Here is a 21819-nt window from a genome sequence, read left to right as displayed (position 1 = left end):
TACCACCATTGAATGATAGCACTGAATCATATACACCTCCTGTGTGTGGGGCACGCAGATGAAGAATGTACCCAAGGTATCTCCTGCCTGTTGTACCATTATGTGAGAAACATCACAGGTCTGGATATTGCCTATGATTAGTACCATTATACAAGCAACACCGTGGGTCTGCAGTGCCTATGATTATTACACACTATGTGAGGAACACCACGGGAATACTGGCGCCCGTGATTAGTACACCTATGTGAGGAACACCATGGATTTGCGTTGCCTATGAGTGACGCCATTATGTGAGAAATACCACAAGTCTGCGTTACATGTGCAACGTACAATACTTGTGAGTAGCACCATAATGTGTGAAACACCACGAGTCTACACTACTTTTGATTAGTACCGCAACATGAGAAATAACATGGCTCTACTTTACTAGCGATAAGTACCATTATGACCGGGATTTTGGACCCCTTTAGTCAACAAGCATCATCGATTCAGAATTGTGCTTCGGAAGCAGTCCCTTGGTCAATAATACTATATTTTTAAGATAAGTTTCTGGGAAGGTGGGGCATTGTGGGTTGGATCCACTCATTGTTTAAAGTTTATAATCATTGTTCATAGTAGTCTTTTTGAACTCTAGTCAGTGGATCGATTTTGGATTTTTTTTAAACTTTCAGTATTGTGAGTTGGATCTGCTGATTATTTAAAATTCATATTCATCCATTCATTCTTCATCATCACGTCTTGAATTCTGGTCAGTGGATGAATTTTGGACTTTTAAACTGTCAATATATTTCGTCTCATTAGAGCCGATGACCTAGATGTTAGGCCCCTTTAAACAACAAGCATCATCATCATCATCATCATCATCATCATCATCATCATCAACATCACCTAATCATTTACACCTAACCTAAAAGCTTCTATGCAAACTAAAACAGATTTTGAAACCCTGTTCCAGATAACATTCTTGAAGGACTCATTGGGGTTTTGAGTTTTGAGACCTCCTGTGAAGACATTTCTTCAAGAGATAGGGTTCACTCAAACTCCTGAATATGAGTTTTGATAGCTTCTATCACTCCATAAGGCAAAGAGTGCTTGTGAGTATATTGGTCACCATTCAACTTGGTAACATTATACTTGCACCAAGAGTGTTCATCCTTCAGACAAAGTAAATGGCAAGGATGTTCATCAGAGGATGACTTATGAAACAGGATTGCTAAAACTTTTCTGCATTTTGATAACACTGTCACAGTTTCTTCTTATGATCATTCTGTAATAGCTCAGAAGGGTATCTATTTCCTTATTTGTCAGTCTATCTTTACCTCCTAGTGGCTTCGGATCAGACTGCTTCTTTCCTCTCATATCATTTTGGACCTTGAGAAGACTCCTTCCCATCCTCCTCCGCACATGACCAATACATTCCAACTTCCCTACTGGTATTTCACCATCCGGTTTTGCATTCACTCAGTCAGATATCCTTTGCTGCCCCCATCCCCAAGTATTTAGTATACCTTACTCCGTGAAGATCTTCTGAATGCATGAATTTAGCCTTTGCCCCTTCTACCTCCATACCACCACTAGCACTAGTATAATTTGCCACACTACCACCACCAACTTTATGTAGATCTACTTTGTTCTTGTCTTTCAATATGTCACAGTAGTGGCAGTATTTTGTCAGTATTTCCACATCAATCACTTTGCCGCTGTCAATGCTGGTAGCAGAAACAATACCATTCCAACTTTTATGGCCTCTTCATTACCAGATTCCATCAATTACTACACATGAGTCTGTGCTTCCCTCATTCTCTTCTAACGCTTCTTCCACAGCCTTCTTCATGGATTTTTTTTTTTCCAATTTGCTTTACGTCTCACCGACACAGACAGGTTTATGGCGACGATGGGATAAGAAAGGCCTAGGAATGGGAAGGAAGTGGCCATGGCCTTCACTGAGATACAGTCCCAGCATTTGCCTGGTGTGAAAATGGGAAAGCACGGAAAACCATCTTCAGGGCTGCCGACAGTGGGGTTCAAACCCAATATCTCCCGGATGCAAGCTCACAGCTGCGTGCCCTTAACCACATGGCCAATTCGCTCGGTGTTCATGGATTCCATGGCAGATTCTCTAACAGTATTACTGAGAAATTTGTTGTACTTTTGGTATTTGGTGGGACCATTGTGAAGATTCATCACTGCGCAGAGTAACTCTCCTGCACTTTCCCCTTTCCAATGGAGTGCATACTATAAACAAACCTAATACCGATATCATAGCCATGTTCTTCTCTCTTACTGGTATAAAAAGAGTGTTCTTTGTCAAGAACTTTACATTTCAAAATTATCTTTGAGGATAGTCCATATCTCTATTCAACATCCTCGAAACAATACGGACAATCGGTACTATTACAAAGTTTACACTGAGCAAAACTACAGACAGCTGCTGAGAGTAATTTAATGTCTATAATAGCATGTCCACCAATCTCTGATTCCTTCAAATCATACCTTTATTCAGGTAAACTTATTTTATTACGTGGCGCACTTGCTGGAGAATTACTGGTTACACCGAGATCAGATGTGAACGTGATGTCAAGAGAAGAAAAGTTACCATTAGAGGTATCTAATCTAGAAATGTCTTCCGTATTATTCACTACGCTATTTCCACTCTCTGAGGCATTACTAGCCCCAGAAACATTTTATTTTCAATCACTGCACTGCACTTTAGCTTTCTTCCAGGTCCTCATCTTCGCTTCTTGAACAGCCTAACTGATCGCGTCATCTTTACTTCTCTAACCTTCAAATAAAATCAAAACAAGCCGGAATAATGATGAATCTAAACAGTAAACAGATGAAGTCTGCGTCCACAAGCAGGTAGCCATCATATGATAAGGAAATACTTCCTTCACCTTCTAGGAATAAACGCATGGAAAACTCCACGAACGAAACAACTTCCAAAAGGGGGAGTAACTATCATCACCAACGGCACTAAAACACATATTTCATCCCTTTCTAGTGGTACTACAGGGAAAATAATCACATATTCAGAAAGAGCAGACTGTAAACTACAAAATACGCATAAGAAAAATAAAAAAATTGATTCTTCCCGCCACAATGGGGTACGGTCTCCCGTTAAGGTCAAAGGATTATTCCCACCATCCAATATTTACTTTATTTTTAAAGCTAGTTTTTATGCGTATACAAACATGGGTCAGCTTAAATTCTAGCTAAAAATTAAAAAAAAAAAAAGTTTCATTCAATTTTGGAACATCTTCAGCTTAAAGAAACTTATATCAAGTACAAATATTGACACACATAAAATAATGAGAACACTAAAGGTGATAATGTAGTTAAAACGCTCTTTCATAGGGAATTAAAACACTGGACACGCCTTTGCTCATATTACCCATATTTCCACAGTCGTGTTTGCCCTGTTATAATGTGCGGAGTGTAGCCTCGGGGTGAACATGACAACAAAATGGCGCAACGACACCATTTACACCCCGTTTTGCAGGGTAGAATACTTGGCTGCCTGGAAGCAGGCCAGACACAAACCGAAGTTGCCGTACCCTTCAACATGCCACAAAGTGTCATTTCAAGGCTTTGGAGATGATTTCGAGACACAGGAGATGTTAATCATAGGCCAGTACCAGATCGACCAAGGGTAAACATCCCACAGCAGGACCGATATCTGGCCTTAACCACCTGACAAAATCGGAGTGCACCTGCAAGACAATTGTTGGCGGAGCTTGCAGCCGCCTCAGGGGATGCCGCTTCCCGGCTAACTGTGTACCGGAGTCTCAGAACAGCAGGGCTGTTTGCCCGATGTCCAGTGGTGTGCGTCCCGCTCATTCCAGCACAGAGACTGGCCCGTTTACTGTGGAGCCGTCAAGATCGAAACTGGACCATGAATGAATGGAGGCATGTGCTCTTCACAGATGAATCCCACTTCAGTTTGCAGAACGATTCCTGTCACACATTAATCTGGAGAGAACCGGGTAGCCGATACAACCACAGGAATATCGTGGAACAGGACCAGTATGCTGGTGGTGGCGTCATGGTGTTGAGCGGCATCATGTTAAATGGCCGTACGGACCTGCACATCTTCATGGGTGGTCCGAGGAACACGGTTAATGCTCTAAGATACAGGGATGAGGTACTGAGACCACATGTTCGACTCTTCAGAGGTGCGGTCCAGACTTCCTCCTAATGGACGATAATGCCTGACCACACAGCGCTGCTCTGGTGGATGGGAAGACATTCATTGCATGGACTGGCCAGCGAGGTCTGTGGGTCTGAATCGTATAGAACATGCCTGGAATGCATTGGTGAGGCGCATTGCATACTGTCAGCCTCCACCAAGGGCTTCCCAAGACTTTCGGATTGCCCTTTCAGAGGAATGGGATCAACTGCCACAAGAGTTCTTGGACCATCTGACAGAGAGCATATCACGTCCCTGCGAAGCATGTGTGGCCGTTAGGGGTAACCATATACCCTATTTGTTGTGGAAGACATTGCCAAGTTTTGTTAGTTGTTGTCAAAGGTGTACCATAGCTATCAGAACCTTTCTGACACTGTTTTTTGTGGACAAGTTGTATGACATATGGTGTGTGAGTCAGCCTCCGTTTGTTCAGCAATCCGTCTGACATTCCTATTAGGTGGTATGGCCTAGTTTAGTGATTACGCTTAACTTTTGGACACTGGTGTACAATGTTAATTCCATTAACTTATAATATGCACTGAGCCATGAATTTTTAAACTATAACAACCAGGGAAAAGTCCTTAAAATCAGAACATTAAGATGAAGCAAAAGACGGGAGATGGATAGTGGGAGTGACGGGTATATCGTTGGGAGTGAAAATAGTGCAGGGGGGGGGGGGGGGGGGGGGCACAGGATATTTTACCGAATCCCGATAACCCACTTCAAAGGTTAGCACCTCTGAATGCATATATATTTTCCATCCTATTTTTGGGTCATTCTTTTAAGGCCAACTTACATGTCATTTTTAGGCATTTATTGAGCCATAAAAATCCAGGCCCTGATTATGAAGTAGTAGAGGAGTAGTAGATATCCAGAAAGAAAAAAAAAATAATAATAAATAGAACTTAACAAATCCTGTGGATATCAATATGCTGAATTTGAACACGATGGAAATTACCACAAGGTATATTTAGAAAAGATACCAAGAAAATTATGGGTTTACAAGAAGTGTATACTTACAAAAAGAATGTTTAAGAGATATATCATACAATTTTAGCAAATGACATCGGGTCTCTCTTCAATCCTGTAACATATAGCACAAGTGACAAAGGCCCAATCAATGGTGATGGCCAGACTCCCAAATTGAACAGCAAGATTTGGGATAAAGATGGATTGGCTTCTGGTCTTATGGGGCCCTTATGTTAATGGATGATTTGCATTGTTGTATGTCAGTAGCAAGGTAAGGTTTGTAACAGAGTGAATTCTTGTAAAAAAACGGGGTTTGCACTCTACAACAAACAATAATTTTAAGTTTCAACAACAGTTCAGAGCCCTGCAATTAATGAACATTCAACCAAGAACATCCACATACTGTGAATACAATAATTGCAGAAGGCTTCAAAATTTTATTATTGATGTATTGCTCACATATGCAGGAAAAATTACCATATTCTCATTATACAGACATATAAATCTAAAAAAATTATAAGGAAGAATGCAAATAATTTAAAAAAGAAAATACCAGGATTATTCCATGAAATCAAATTACAGTACTGGGTTGTTATAGAAAATATCAACAAAAAGTTATGCAGCCCACTGTATTTCTTCTTGCCACATGCATTACCACATCCCAGGCAACTGGCTGTCAAAAAAATTCTTATGTGGAATTCGAGCCTCCTACCTCGAGCAATGACCACTATCACATATCTCCCCGCCATGTGAGCTACTGCGACACTTGACCTACGGTGCCCACCTCCCTGCCTATACAGTACCATGCTCCCGGTCTGTGTGTCCACCTGCTGTTTTAAAGTACACGTTCTGCGTATATGTACTCGTTTTACGGGTTCATTCGTGGTACCCATAATGAATTAATAGTGGCGCTCATGGTTCCTGCTGTCTTCTAACCTGCAAACACACATTACGTTATACTACCCCAGTTTAGGGAGAGGGACCGATGTCTTTTAGAATTGTTTTTTGCTGGTTGCTTTACGTCGCACCGACGCAGATAGGTCTTATGGCTACCATGGGACAGGAAAGGGCTACGAGTGGGAAGAAAGTGGCCATGGCCTTAATTACGGTATAGCCCCAGCATTTGCCTGGTGTGAAAATGGGAAACCACGGAAAACCATCTTCAGGGCTGCTGACAGTGGTTTTAGAATTGTAGTAAATGTGAAGGGATGCATAAAGCTGGATCGCAAGGGGCTGGTGGACCACCCGGTATATTAATGCTAAGGCGTACAATGATATACAGTAAAACCTCGTTAATTCTCAGTCGCTGGGACTCAAAAATCGGACTTCAAATTACGTGATTTTGAATTAACCGCCAATTCGCAATTCAGAAGTACCAACCCTTGCCGCGTTACAAAATATTCTATGGCCCGTTACTGCATGCAGTTAACCTTGATTCACAGTTTATACCTTTCAAAACCGAGCTCGATAGCTGTAGTCGCTTAAGTGCGGCCAGTATCCAGTAATCGGGAGATAGTGGGTTCGAGCCCCACTCTCGGCAGCCCTGAAGACGGTTTTCCGTGGTTTCCCATTTTCACACCAGGCAAATGCCGGGGCTGTACCTTAATTAAGGCCACGGCCGCTTCCCTCCAATTCCTAGGCCTTTCCTATCCCATTGTCGCCATAAGACATATCTGTGTCGGTGCGACGTAAAGCAAAAAAAAAACCTTTCAAATGCCATGAAAAAAGAACTATTTCCAAAATGTATCCAAGAAGGTGCATTTACAGTATTCAAGTAATGCACTCGGTTATCTCACTGGAAAAAATAACCTCACGCAACGAAAGGAAAAAAAAAAAAGCAAGATTCAAAGACGAGGAGAAATCTATGCTGGCTCCCATGTGCAAGTGCTTTATTAATTGGATTACTATACTTTACGCATTTTAGATGCCTTGTTTTTACAAAGGAAGTACCCGATGCCCTTAAAATTGAACTTTTCTATGACTCTATCCTTGTACGATTTCTCGCCATGGCACTTCTCTCGTACTTCAGAAATGTAAACACTTGCCACGTCACAAAGTATTCCAAGACCCATTAATACATGCAATCACCTCGATTCATAGTTTAAACCTTTCAAATGCAATGGAAAAAACTATTTCCAAAATGTATCCAACAAGGTGCATTTACAACGTTCAAATAATGCACTTGGATAAATCACTGACAAACATAACATCACGCAACGAAAGAAAAAACTCACACAATTCAAAGAAGAGGATAAATTATGCCGGTCCCCCCGTGCAAATGCATTATTTTTTGGATTTCTGTACTGTTTTCATTTGTAGATGCTTTTTACTAGCATGGAAAGTGAGCGACATCCTTAAAACATTGTGGTTTATCGAACTTTCTTATGACGAGGGGATAAAGTTTCTCGCTTCCATCCCATGTGCATTGCAACGTACTACTATGACCCATTTAAAACCATAAGACCGTTTGGGCTTGCATTAAAATAAAGCAATGCAGTTTCACCGGCAATGACAATATTGTTCGGTGCCTACGAATTTATTATCTGAGCTACGCTTTTTCGTCAACTGTCGGCATCGCCAGTGTTCGCGGATTCTGTTTTTCCGCACACTGCCTGTCGCGTGATATTACGGCGTTCCTTAAAAGGTTGAATACAAAAGAATTCCAATTTCATTCAACTTAGCAATCATGAAGCGCACTGTAGACCCACCGAAGTGAGTGTAAGTGCGGAAAGCTACCCTTCCACGTTCCGGAACGTGCGTTCTATTATGACACGGAGCAGGATACATTTCGAGTTGAAATTACTCTGTAACATACTATTGTTTTAAAATGTAAAGGCAGTTTCGAATTAAAAGTCCGAATTTCGGTAATGGGGCCAACATTGTACTTCGAATTACGAATTATCCGTATTTTGAATTAAACAATTTAAATAACATGCAAAACTGTATCTCATGTTTCCGGGAACGAGAGCTTCTTCGAATTAGATGGGATTTTGAATTAACCGATTTTGAATAATCGAGGTTCTACTGAATATGTAACACCTGTAGATCTCATTACATACAGTAACTTATATTTAATAAATGGACATGGGGAATTCTGTGTATGTGGGGTTTTCCTCTTTCTCCATCTGCCGTTCACATATTGTAGCAACAATTTTTGGAAAATAAATATTGTATTTCTCAGAATCCAAGACAACCCCCACTTTCTCCTTGAGAGAATTAAATTGGGCTTAAAACGTGCTTTGTGAAATCACATGAATGCCTTTCTTGTACAGTACGCATATTAAGACTATCTTGGTCTTCATGCCAACGACGAACAATGGATTTAGTTACGCCTTATTTTCTTCTGGCTGCACAATTATTCTTTATTTCTGTGAGTTTAATAACCATTAACTTCAAATTGGGATCATAATATCGAAGAGAACCTGTTGAAAATTTGCCAGCAATACCTGTTCCACGTGTCTCTACAATACGATGATTCATCACAAACATATTCCTACTGTCTATAAAACTGTTACTTTTAGTAACCATCAGGTACAACTGACTGCCGCTAGATGCACGTCTCGCTTGATGGCTTTGGCTGACTTCAGCAGCTAACGATGTACAATAAAGATGCAGACGTTGAAGGTAAACAAGTTTGATGCGTCGTAGTATGGCCATTCCGCCCTTGCATTTTTTGCGCACATACCTCACAATTTCATCTTTGAATTCCTTAAAGCGTCCTTGTTGTGGGCCGCTGAATGAATGTTTTGTCCAGTGCGTATTTTTAAGTTATCTTTGTCTTCATGCTAACGCGGAACACTGGCTTTAGTTATGCCGTATTTTCTTGTGGCTGCCCAATTATTCTTTATTTCCGCATGTTTACTAAGCATTAACTTAAAATTGGCATCATAATATCGACGAGAGCTTTTTAAAAATTTGCCGTCAATACCTGTTCCATGTGTCTTTATGATAAGACGATCCATCACGAAAATATTCCTTCTGTCTGTAAAACTGTTAATTTTACTATGCGTCAGGTACAGTAGACATGATGTAACTCTGCCAGTGAGTAGCAATGGCCTTTCTAAGAATTCGAAGGTTCACATGCTTTGATGCCATTCTACAGATTTGAGAAACTTTTTGTAGAGGCTAAAAGAATGTTATTCTCTCTTTCACTATTTCCTGAGAACCAGTGACTTTACACACAAGCACTGTACAACCAGTTTCTACATCTAGCGATGCATTATAAAGAAGAGGACGTTGATGGTCAACGATTTGTGCATGCACGCAGGGTGTTGAAGGAAAGCAGCATAGTTACCATGGTAGCTGCCAGTAGTGTTCATTACTGTTAGGTCGGGAATGCAAGACGACCTTTAATATTTCACACGAGATTCTGAGGAAAAAGTCATCTTGGATTTGGAGAAATACGGTAGTAATAATAACAGCAACAACTCAAAAAACTATCATGACGGACAGTTTAAGCGCCAATCACGATCGTAAAAAATAAAGATACAATAACGGAAGCAATGAATGAAAGTGACCAAACAGCAAAAAAAATATAAGCAACATATAGTAAATATGGAGAGCAGAAGGAAACATTGAAAAACCAGTTCCAGACTACACTTGCATTGAATATTCTAGCCAGTGGCAAGTTGTTGCATGAAAGAGCATGCAAAGTTGATTTTTTTTTTTTTTTTTGGCTGGTGGCTTTACGTCGCACCGACACAGATCGGTCTTATTGCGACGCTAGCATGCAATGTGGCTGACAGGCTCAGCATAGAGAACTTCTCAGCATCAAATAGATGAACTGACGGATTCAAACACTGCTATAAAGTGGTGCACTAAACTGTGTGTGGCGAGTCCAATGCTGTTAACGATGGAAGTGTCCATGTTTAAACAAGAGGGTAGATTGAAGGAACTAGTAAAGCAGTATGCACCAAAGGACATTTTCCAGATTGATGAAACTGGTCTTTTTCGAACTGTCCTTCCTAGCAAAAATGCCTTTTGAAGGGGAAAGTGTCATGGAGGAAAACAGTAACCTTCACCCTACTGTAATATCAAGTGGAAATGCTGATGGTTCTGGAAAGCTTTGTTCAATGGTAATTGGTAAATCAAAAGGCATGCATGACATCTGACCTTTATGAGAGGCATATGTATGCTCTTAATTCAAAGATCAGAGCATAGGACAGGAAGATACTTCTCTTCGTTGATTGTTGTCCTGCACATCCAAAGAATTTACAATTGAGGAATGTGCAGCTTGAATTCTTGGCAGCAAAGTGCACACGGAAATTACAGCCTTTAAACTTGGGAATAATCCATACCTTCAAGTCCTATTATAGAAAGAGCATCGTGCAGATGGCATTGAGTGTGATGAAGGCAGGAAAGGAGTCAACCTCTTTCAAAGTACTCGATGCCCTAAACTACAATGCAAAGGCATGGAAGGAGGTTCAAGGATCGATAATTTCCAACAGTCTCCTTAAAGCTCACTTCTTCAAGGTCATAGGAGGAGAAGAAGTATGAGAAGAAGTGCTTGCCTCTATTTGGGAGAAAATATAGACCAATTTAACTTTGCAAGCTGAGTGACCTAGCAAACGTGAATCATTCATAAAGACATGCTTGTGGCATTGATAATACACTAGCCATAATAATCTTCATGATTAATAACAGAATTAAGAAAACAAAAACACACACTAGGGGACAGCTGAAATACAACTGTGACATCAGACCACATGTATATGGTCAGCTAGCAAGAATGTGTGTGCACACAAAACAAAGGCGGGGTTCAGGGAACAAACAATATGATGGCGTGCCACACCATCCCCTTCGTGCACATAGCAACCAAGCAGGGAGCTCACCCATACCCTGCAGCTGGAGTTAAAGTATATCTGACCACCCTGTATTAGTAGTAATAAATAAATGGTTTTCAATGTTGTGCAAATTATATTTTTTCAGGTAGAAATTAACACTTGTATTCATATGCATTCTGAAAACTGTTTACTTTAATGAATTTTAAGTTTTTTATTTACTGCTGGATACTGAAAGGTAGTTTGACACTAAGTTATCATTATTTTCATTTCCCCTTGTCCAGCTCCTGCAACTAAATACTCTCCCCAAAGAGGGGTTATACTGTATCTTAAATTTCTAGTGTTGGCTAATTTTTGAGAGATAAAGATAGTTCCCATGACATAAATAAATCCTCTTAAGAGAAGTAATACTACAGTTAAGTATGCCAATTTTTATCCTACCAATATTTTTATTTTTTTATGTAATCATATTAAACCAGAATTTGCCTTACAGATGATGCATACAGAAGTCAGAACAGGAAGATTTCAAAATACAGGAGAAAGAATGTACATAAACTTCCCACAGGAAAATGTAGTGGAAACTACAGTAAACCATACAAAGATGCCATGTGTATAACAGATGTGTATGAAACATGCAGCATAAGCGAACTGAAGAGTCAGTGAAAATATAAATACCTGAACATTGAGCTTGGCAGCTTATCTAACGGCACTCCCAGTTTCTTCAGTTCATCCTCTTTCAGTTTTTCCAGACGTTCCAAGTCCCTCTCTCGCTCAATCGGATTAGGGTCACAGCCATGTAGATCCCGAAACCTTTGGAGAACTGAGGAACAATAATACTTACAAAAATGAACTAAATTTTAACACAATTCAAATTAAATTTTCTGAAATAAACACACAAAACAACTTTGTTGTTTGAGTAATCAGTTCATAGACTGGATTGATGCAGCCCTCCTTGCAAGACCATCCTGTGCTAAACTTTGCATTTCTACGTAACTGATGCATCTTACATATTATGCTCTAATCTGCTTGTCATATTCATACCTTGTTCTACACCTACCGTTCTTAATGCCTACACTTCACTCAAATACCACCTGCACAAATCCTGGGTGTCTTAGGATGTGTCCTATCATTCTATCCCTTCTTCTGTCAAATTTAGCCAATTACAAGATATTAGAATCATTTCGTATCAGTGGTGTTCACTTTACAAAGGTAAAGTTAAGTGTATCCTCCTAACTCAATACATCATATAATTCCATTATTACATGGAGTAATCAAATTCAAACAGGTTTCAACTCGTTTGAGCCATCTTCAGTGAAAAAAGGAAGGGGGGGGGGTGTTAGAAGTAATTTACGTAATACAAGCTAAAAATGTGCCAAAAACATAATGAAGGAGCAAATGAAAAAACAAAAGAGAGACATGACAAAAATAAAAACAGCACAATATATAATATTTACATCATTATATGGAGCAGAAAACAACTTGCTGCGATAAAATTTGGTGAAAACAGGGATTAATACAACCCAGCCTTTGTTTTGTGTGCACGCACATTCCTGCTAAGCTGACCCTGTACACGTGGTCTGATGTCACAGCTAACACAGCATTTAAATTCAATTATGTTTTGTATTAACCACTGTTTTCACTGAATTTTATCGCAGCGAGTTGTTTTTTGCTCCATATAATGATGTAAATATTGTATATTATGCTATTGTTATTTTTGTCATGTCTCTCTCTTTTTTAAAAAATTTGTTCCTTCATTATGTTTATTAGCACATATTTAGCTTGCATAATGTAAATTATTTCAACCCCCTCCCCCCCCCCCCCTTTTCGCTGAAGATGACTCAAACGAGTCAAAACATGTTCGAATTTGATTACTCCATCTAATGATGTAATTATATGATGTATTAAATTAAGAGGATACACTTAATTTTACCTTTGTAAAATAAAATTTATCCAAATCGATCTCCTCTCAACAACTCTATTCAGCAGTTCTTCATTCGTGATTTGATCCGTCCATCCCACCTTCAACATTCTTCTGAAACATCACATTTCAAAAGCTTCTATTCTCTTTCTTTCTGAGCCAGTTATCAGCCATGTTTCACTTCCATACAATGCCAAACTCCAGACGAAACATCTTTCTAATCCCCAAATCAATGTTCAAAATGAGAAAATTTCTTTTTTTAAGAAAGGCCTTCTTTGTTTGTGCTAGTCTGCATTTTATGTCCACCTTGCTTCTGCCATCGCTAGTTCTTTTACTACCCAAGTAACAATATTAATCTACTTCTTTTTAAGAATTCATTTCCTAATCTAATATTTCCTGCATCACCTGACTTCGTTCGACTGCACTCCATCACATTTGTCTTGGACTTATTTATTTTCGTCTTGTACTCCCTACCCAAGACTCTGTCCATATCATTTAGCAATTTCTCCAGATCTTCTGCAGTCTCAGATGAAACATCAGCAAATCTCAGGGTTTTGATTTCCTCTCCTTTGATTGTGAATGCCTCCCCCAAATTCCTCTTTGATTTCCTTTACTGTCTGACCTATAAAATCACTGAAAAGGAGGGGGAACAAACTGCAACCTTGCCTCACTCCTTTCTGGATTGCTGCTTCTTTTTCAAAGCCCTTGATTCTTATCACTGCAGACAGATTTTTATACAGGTATCTGATCCCAATCATCTTCAGAATCTCATATAGCTTGGTCCAATCAACATTATCAAATGCCTTTTCTATATCTACAAACGCCATGTACATGAACTTTTCCTTCTTAATTCGATCCTCTAAGATCAAAGTCAAGATAGCTCCACATGTTCCTACATTTCTTCTGAAGCCAAACTGATCTTCTCCCAACTCCGTTTCAACTGTCTTCCCATTCTTCTGTAAATAATATGTGTTAAAATTTTGAAGGCATGAGATACCAAACTAATGATGCAGTAGTTTTCACACTTGCCAGCACTGGCTTCCTTGGGAATAGGTATAACAACATTCTGCTGAAAATCGGATGGCACTTCTCCTGTCTCATGCATCATACGCACTAAATGGAATAACCTCACCATGCTGGTTTCTCCTAAGGTTGTCAGTGATTCGGAATGTCATCAATACCAGGTGCCTTGTTCCTATTTAGGTCTCTTAAAGCTCTGTCGAATTCTAACCTCAAAATTGGGTCCCCCGTTTCATCAGCATCAATAGCCTCTTCTTGTTCCAGAACCATATCATCTATGTCTTTACCATGATACAACTGTTGGATATATTCCCGACATCTTTCTGCCTTGTCTTCTTTACCTAGAAGTGGTTTTCTAACTGAGCTCTTTATATTTATACACTTGGTTTTCCTTTCTCCTAAGGTTTCCTTAATTTTCCTGTATGCAGCATCTACCTTTCCTACAACCATACAACCTTCAACATCCTTGCACTACCCTTTCAGCCATTCTTCCTTAGCTGTCCTGCACTTTCTATCTACTTCATTCATTAATCATCTGTATTTGTTTTTCTTCCCTCTTAATTTAATTTAATAAATACGAAGGTATTTGTCACTGGTACAGATTTGGGGACGATATATTTGCAATCATTGATCAAGAAAGAAACAGACTGAAAACACATTAGGTTTTCTCAACTCTAATAGACCCATACATTAAACTTACAATAAAATTGGAACTGGACAAATCTTTGAATTATTTGGACTTAAAATCACCAGGAATCACAACAGTCTTACCTATGACATTTATAGAAAACCCACTCAGACGATTAATGTAAACAGAACTCTTTTCAACCAAATTCTTATAAGAAAACTTCTTTTTAAAGTTTAATACATAAAGCCTTGAATATTCTGCTCTCCACGTATAATTATAAGAAAGAGATTAATACCACCCATGAAATAGCTCTAAAAAATGGCTATAACAAAACCTACATGAATAAAATCATCAGCAAAGTGAAAAATAAAACTGCCACCATCTTAAAGAAAGCTAGTGCCGATAGTAAAAGGAAGTACATTACATTCACGTGTAACAGTAACAAAATTTTGAAAGTCGCTAATATTTTCAAGAAACATGACCTTCAAGTTTCTTTTAAGACTGATAATACCATTGTCAGATTACACTATAATACGAATGTCATTAATGATAATAAATTTCTAAATTTGCAGGTCTATAGAATGAAATTCAGTCAACGCCGTGAAAGCTATGGAGGTCAAACAGGACGAAATTTTAATATCCGCTACTGAGAACATAATGCAAAAATATACAATAGATAATTCATATATATTAATATAAATGAATTAATATAAATTTACTCATTCGGGACAAATGTTTCAGATTCCCTATGGGAATCAACATATGTATCATCTGATGACCAAGCAGGCATCAATTTTTGGTAATGAGACAAAGTCTCTTAGTGCATTGGCACTGCCGGTGGCTGCAAGTAGCCTACGCAGTGGCCTCCACAGTACCCACTAGCCAGCGTATTGGTAGGTGTGCTAGGTACCAACTGATGAGCCCACCCTAGCACACGAGGGCCAAACGCTGGCAACCAAGAATGAGTTAGCTGGAAAATTTATAATGTCCAATAACGGACCATTTATATTGGTATTATAAATTTACTCATTTGGGACAAATGTTTCAGATTCCCTATGGGAATCAACATATATATCATCTGATGGCCAAGCAGGCATCAATTTTTGGTAATGAAACAAAGTCTCTTAGTGCATTGGCACTGCCGGTGGCTGCAAGTAGCCTACGCAGTGGCCTCCACAGTATGCACTAGCCAGCGTATTGGTAGGTGTGCTAGGTACTAACTGATGAGCCCACCCTAGCACACGAGGGCAAAACGCTGGCAACCAAGAATGAGTTAGCTGGAAAATTTATAATGTCCAATAACAGACCATTTATATTGGTATTATAAATTTACTCATTCAGGACAAATGTTTCAGATTCCCTATGGGAATCAACATATATATATCATCAATGGAGTATTCCCTAATGTTTGGAAAGATGCACTAATAAGGCCAATCCTGAAAAACGCTACCTTAGATTCTCCATCAGATTACCGACCTGTGTCCATCCTACCAGCCCTCGCAAAAGCACTCGAACATCTGATTCATGCACAAATCACTGTATACCCGACTCAGAATTCCCTTGACCCTTTTCAATCCGGCTTTAAAAATGGACACAGTACCGCGACAGCATTACTGCGGGTTACGTACGATATCAGACATGCAATAGACCAACAATTTGTGACTGTAGCTACACTACTAGACCTAGGCAACGCCTTTACGAATTGAAATATAGCAAGTACCATATCTATGCAGATGATCTCCAGATTTATTATCACTCATATCCACAAGACATAGATGTAGCCATTGACAGAGTAAATTTTGACTTACGACGTCTGAATGACTATGCCAAAAATAACAGCTTGTTAATAAATCCTAACAAAACTCAGACTATTATATTTGATACCAAAAGAAACCTTAACTTGTTAAAAAGTGGACATGTACCACGAATTATTTCAAATAATACTGTCATGCCCTATTGTACGTCAGTAAGAAACTTAGGTGTTATAATGACTGAGACACTAAACTGGACTGAACAAGTGACAAATACATGCCGTAAAGTGCAGAAATCTCTTTTTCCTCTCAAATGCTACTCTTCCATGTTTCCAAAACATCTTAAAATACAACTGGTAAAATCCCTAATCTTACCAATTCTAGACTACTGCGACACTGTACTTACAGACATAACTCAAGACAGTAACATAATGCTCGAACAGAGTTTAAACACCTGTATTCAATTTATATTTAAGCTGTGATATGGTTCTCACATTTCACCTTATTATAGGAAGTTGTCATGGCTTCGTGTTCATGAGCGTCGGAGTCTCCACATGTTGCCCCTTCTGCATGGAGTTCTAAACTCGGGCTCCTGTTTAACAATATCTCTCAGTCACTCTAGGACTTACAACCGCTCCTTTGTAGTCACTGCCGCTAGAATGTGGAATACCCTCCCTGCTACCATTAGGGATTTACGTTCCCATAGGAGATTTATGATCGATTGCCGAAATCATTTGCTGAATACCTCTAGCTGACTTGTTCGATGTGCGTAGTGTGAATGAGTGCGTGAATGAGCTTATTTTCATAAAAATTAGAAATGTATTTGCTAGTTATAGGTTATAGTTATGTGTTTTCCTTCTTTTATTATTACTAGTGTTAGTTTTAAAATTATTATCATGTTTCACTTATATTGTCATGTTGTACATTGTATAATTATTTCTTCTATTACTCTCTCCATATTTGCTATTAGTACTATATTATTTTTAAAATGATTGGTTTTATTTAAAAATATATGTATGTTAATTATTTTTAATGTTGTGGTTAAGTGTAAGAGAGGGCCTCGAGCCCTAACTTCGCCACGAATAAAGACGAATTACTTACTTACTTACTTACTAGAACCACCGAAGTGAGTTAAGTACAGAAAGCTACCCCTCCACGTTCCGGAACACGCGTTCTATTACAACGCGGATAAATTTCGAGTTGAAATTACTCTGTAACATACTATTGTTTTAAAATGTAAAGGCAGTTTCAAATTAAAAGTCTGAATTTAGGTAATGGGGCAGACATTGTACTTCGAATCACGAATTATCCGTATTTCGAATTAAACAATTTAAATAACATGCAAAACTGTGTCTCATTTTTCCGGGAACGAGACCTTCTTCGAATTAGGCGTGATTTTGAATTAACCGATTTCAAATTATTGAGGTTCTACTGTAGTATCATGGTTCTAATTCGATCATCCCTTGGTTGACTCTTTTAGTCACCTCTTACGACAGGCAGGGGATACCGTGGGTGTATTCTTCGCTTGCGCCCTCCACACACAGGCGGATGTGTGTGTGGTCTGCAAGAGCTATTTTATTTCCCTCAAGTCGGCCAGCAAGCTGGTTAGGACCCCCCTATCCGCCACCTGGGACGTGTCATGTGGGAGTATCACCTCTCCCCCTGCTACGCCAGGGTAGTAGGTTCATGGGGCAGAAATTCTCAGTGTACATTCCTCAAACTGTCATTCACAGGATGTGCAGGGCAACGTCGATGAAAACAAGCATCTTTCTATTTTGCAAACCCATTTTTGCACCCAGAGCAGCCAACTGCTGTCAAAAAAGTTCAGAGGTCATCCAAGCTTTATAGTTGGTATCATAGGAAGTTGATTGCACATGCTTAAATCAAGGAGGATTTTTAGATTTCCGTATCACAAAGTGGTGGAGCTTCTCGGAGGCATCAACATTGGTTCCCAACATCACTGAGTCTCAATTTGTTGTGTTCCCCACGATAGCATTTATCCCCTTTGAATGCCAAAATTTTGCTAGGCAACACACCGATAAACATCTAGGTTAAATATGTTCCTGTGTTCATATTTGTATTTGTTGGTCAACTCCTGCAGTCTTCCATGGTTTCATCACTAACTGCAACACAACCTATAAAATTGTTGGTGGAGAATCAAAGAAAAGGGCCTGCTTCCTGATGTACAGAGAATGTTGCAGTCACACGGCACTACTTAAGATATTCTTCGGGTGGCTGATGCTGTGATAAGTGCAGAGAAAACAAGTGAGGAGGAGTTGGTTGCAGAACAAACAGTAGGCGAGTCTTCTACCAGTTACAATGAAGAAGGTCATAGTGAAGCGATGACTACCAGGGCTGAGGCAAGTGCTGCAGTGAACATTTCACACATACATCTGTCGTGTTTAGAGTAGATGGTAAAAATAATGTTCATAACCTTTATGAACTTAAAAAGCAGACGACATTAGAAATCAGAGGTGTAAACAGAGAATGATTCCAAGCTATTTTGGTAAGAATCAATGACTGTGTACTTTTCCATCTGGAAAAAAATGTATGTTATAAATAGGTATAATGGTAGTAATTAAAATGTGCCATCCAGAGAAAGAAAATTTATTGCTTCTTACATAATTCCATAGACATTCTAAGAAAAATAACCAGATTAAATTAATATATTACACAAGATTTCAACTACCTACTGGTACCCTTCTCCTAGTCAGTGAACGAGCAGAATTACCAAGTCAGTGTAATATCAGCTGTTAATTTACATTGGGCCTTAATTTGAGGTAAATAACAGGATGAAGATTGAAAATACTCTATAAATTAATAATACGCTTTTGTGTAACATTTATCGTCTTTCCCACAGCATCTTTACATGTAAGTTGTCTCCCACACTTTACACATTCCCCCACCATTTACACCAGTAACTTGGGTCCCTACCGTACACCATTGGGAGTAATAATGTATAACTAAGACAATTTTCATTGAAAGTGAAATGTGTTCATTAAGCAAGGATTTTTTCCTCCAGAATTTTAAGGGGAAAACTAGGGTGCGTGCATTTTGCGATAATGTCCTATTCTAATAAATATGGTACTATCAGTATTCTAGATTAGTTAACACTTAATTCTCCCCAAGTGATATCATACCTTTCATTAAGAAGTAAGAGGAATCAATTTTTGGTAGTCGTTTTATATATTCCTCACAATTCCAATCAACTTGCAGTGCATCTTGAAGAGGAACATACGTAAGAGTGTTCTTGGTAGAAACTGTAACTGGTTCCAACTTAGGTCGTTTGTTTGCAGGTTCACCGCCACCTTTGACACTTTCACCAACAGGATAACATTTAGTTTCTCTGCAAATAAAGAAACAAAAAAACATTTGAAAAAATTGAAAGAGAAAGGAAAAGGGATTGATTTATAGGACACACTAGCAAGTGGTTAAGTGTTCCAAGAGCTCTGTGTTATCATAGTGATAAGGCAGTTAATACTTATTAAAATTTGATTAATTTTATGTGTGTGTGTATGTGTGAGTGAGTGAGTGCGCACAATCCACTTAATGTTAGAAATATTGTGTTCAGTGTTTGTTGGTAGTAAATAAGGTTAGTGATATTTATTTAAATTTAACATTGAGCAGTTCCAATGGTGTACGGTAGATTTCGTATTCTCAGTTACTTAGGTTAGGTTTATTCTCTTTTGTTTTGGGGGGTGACAAAAGAAGAAATAATATTAATTTTTTTCTAAATTTCAATATCAGATTGGTACGTTTGTTGATAGAATATTGTAATAATCGTGGTCACCACGACATTTACATAATTTGATTGCCCACCCGAATTAATTGTATATATATGTATCATGTGTAACTTTATTCATTATTAACGTCCATCATCATCATTTATGTAATTGTACGTAAGAACGAGAAATAATTTTTAATTGTAATATATTAGAATATTTCATGGTAATGTCAAGACAGGTCTTGCACTAACAGGCTACTTGGTGTCTCGCAATAGTCCAGGAAGGTTAATTTTGGAAGGTTCTTGGAAACGTACGCAACAGCAAGAGGAAGATACATACTGTAATTTCGTTGTTGGGGCGCAAAATTACCCCATATCACGTGCTCCTATCAGGAGGGCTTTTTCTGTCAAGGACAGATACTTCATCTATATGTAGACGGGGGGGTGACGTATATCGGCTCTCATTGGAACGAGATGTCATGTGACAAGGGAGGAAGTGGGAATATGAAGAGGATTTATATAGATCTACACGGCGTAGTGAAGATCATTCAGTATTCTGATTCTGTATTCGGCATTCTGCATCCAACTCTGCTATTTGAGTGCATCGCTTACGATGTGCTTATACTCAACATTTCTTATCAGCTCTGTGAGACTTACTCAGATTATTTAGAAAGACAAGTTCAAATAATATAGAAGGACTGGATGTTTTCCGTTCTCTCTATTCAATTAATTCCGATGTGGAATTTCACATAGTAAGGCTGGTACTATTTTTTCGTACTCAGCACAATGGGGAGTGATAGATTCAGGGTGGAATCCATTCCATGAAGCAGATGCCAAGGATGATGCTGGTGGAAGAGGGACGACAACGATCAACCACGGAAGCAGACAACGAAAAGATCAACCTACGGTGAGCATTAGTAATCCCTGTTAACGCAAGTCCGCGCGTGTAGTAATGAATTGTAATCTCAGTCAATAATTTTTAATTTTGGTAAAAACTTGTTTTTACGTAATTTCATCCTTTTCAAAATAAAACTTTTTTTCTTTTTACATCGTTAAATAATTGGCTTTTTAGTAGGTTCCCTATGTTTTTCCACATGGTATTTAATGGTTAGTATCCCTATACCTTACAACCGAGATAGTCTCATTAAATTATGTTTAGTATTTTTTAGATCTAAATTCGGTTTAAAATTACATTTAATTTCGAAGCCTGGCGCCCAGCGTGCAATTGTTTTTAATTATCTGTATCGGGTGTTTGATCCGTTACATACTAACAAAGAGAGGATATAATAAGGAGTTTCAGCTTTCGGAGATTTCACATTCGAGCAGGCAATAGACATGGTATTTCATGTACGTAGTAATTCAAGGGCCGATCGCATCTTACACTAAGGTATTTGAAAAATCCACAGCCTGTTACCAGTGTCAACCTGGTCAGGAATGGAATGAATTAAGCCCCCATACAGTGGCAAGGATAGGAACTGTGCCAGCTGCTGAAGCCTTTCGCACTCCTCTGAGGCAATGATTCATGATAGATGAAATGAAATGATATTGTAGTGTTGCTGAGTGAAGGATGACAAGAAAAACCAATGTACCTGGAGAAAAACATGCCCCAACTACGCTTCATCCTGCACAAATCTCACATCGAGTAATCAGGATTTAAACCACGGAAGCCAGCGGTGAGAGGTCAGCACACTGTCGCCTGAGCCAAGGAGGCGTATAAAGGTAATAATTTATTTTAATTAAATAACACGATACCCTTGCAAAATTTGTTTAAGGAAAGAAATTCAACAAAATATATAGTATTTCACTGGCAAAATAGTTAGGAATCATTCTATTGTCATTTATT

General features: G+C 38.8%; 1 protein-coding gene across 1 annotated transcript in view; it reads right to left on the bottom strand.

Annotated features, from left to right (window-relative positions):
- LOC136864382 (SUMO-activating enzyme subunit 1) overlaps nucleotides 1–21819 on the bottom strand; it is an 80171-nt gene that overhangs the window by 1985 nt on the left and 56367 nt on the right. The window contains exons 5-6 of the mRNA XM_068225845.1: nucleotides 19393–19598; nucleotides 11611–11755 (exon numbers count right to left, since the gene is read on the bottom strand). Coding sequence (XP_068081946.1) covers nucleotides 11611–11755; nucleotides 19393–19598 — 351 coding nt within the window. The remainder of the gene's footprint in view (nucleotides 1–11610; nucleotides 11756–19392; nucleotides 19599–21819) is intronic.

This window comes from Anabrus simplex, chromosome 2 (assembly GCF_040414725.1).
Source record: "Anabrus simplex isolate iqAnaSimp1 chromosome 2, ASM4041472v1, whole genome shotgun sequence".
Lineage (NCBI taxonomy): Eukaryota > Metazoa > Arthropoda > Insecta > Orthoptera > Tettigoniidae > Anabrus > Anabrus simplex.
The sequence above is the reverse complement of the archived record's forward strand: the minus strand, read 5'-3'. Positions and strand labels throughout refer to the sequence as shown.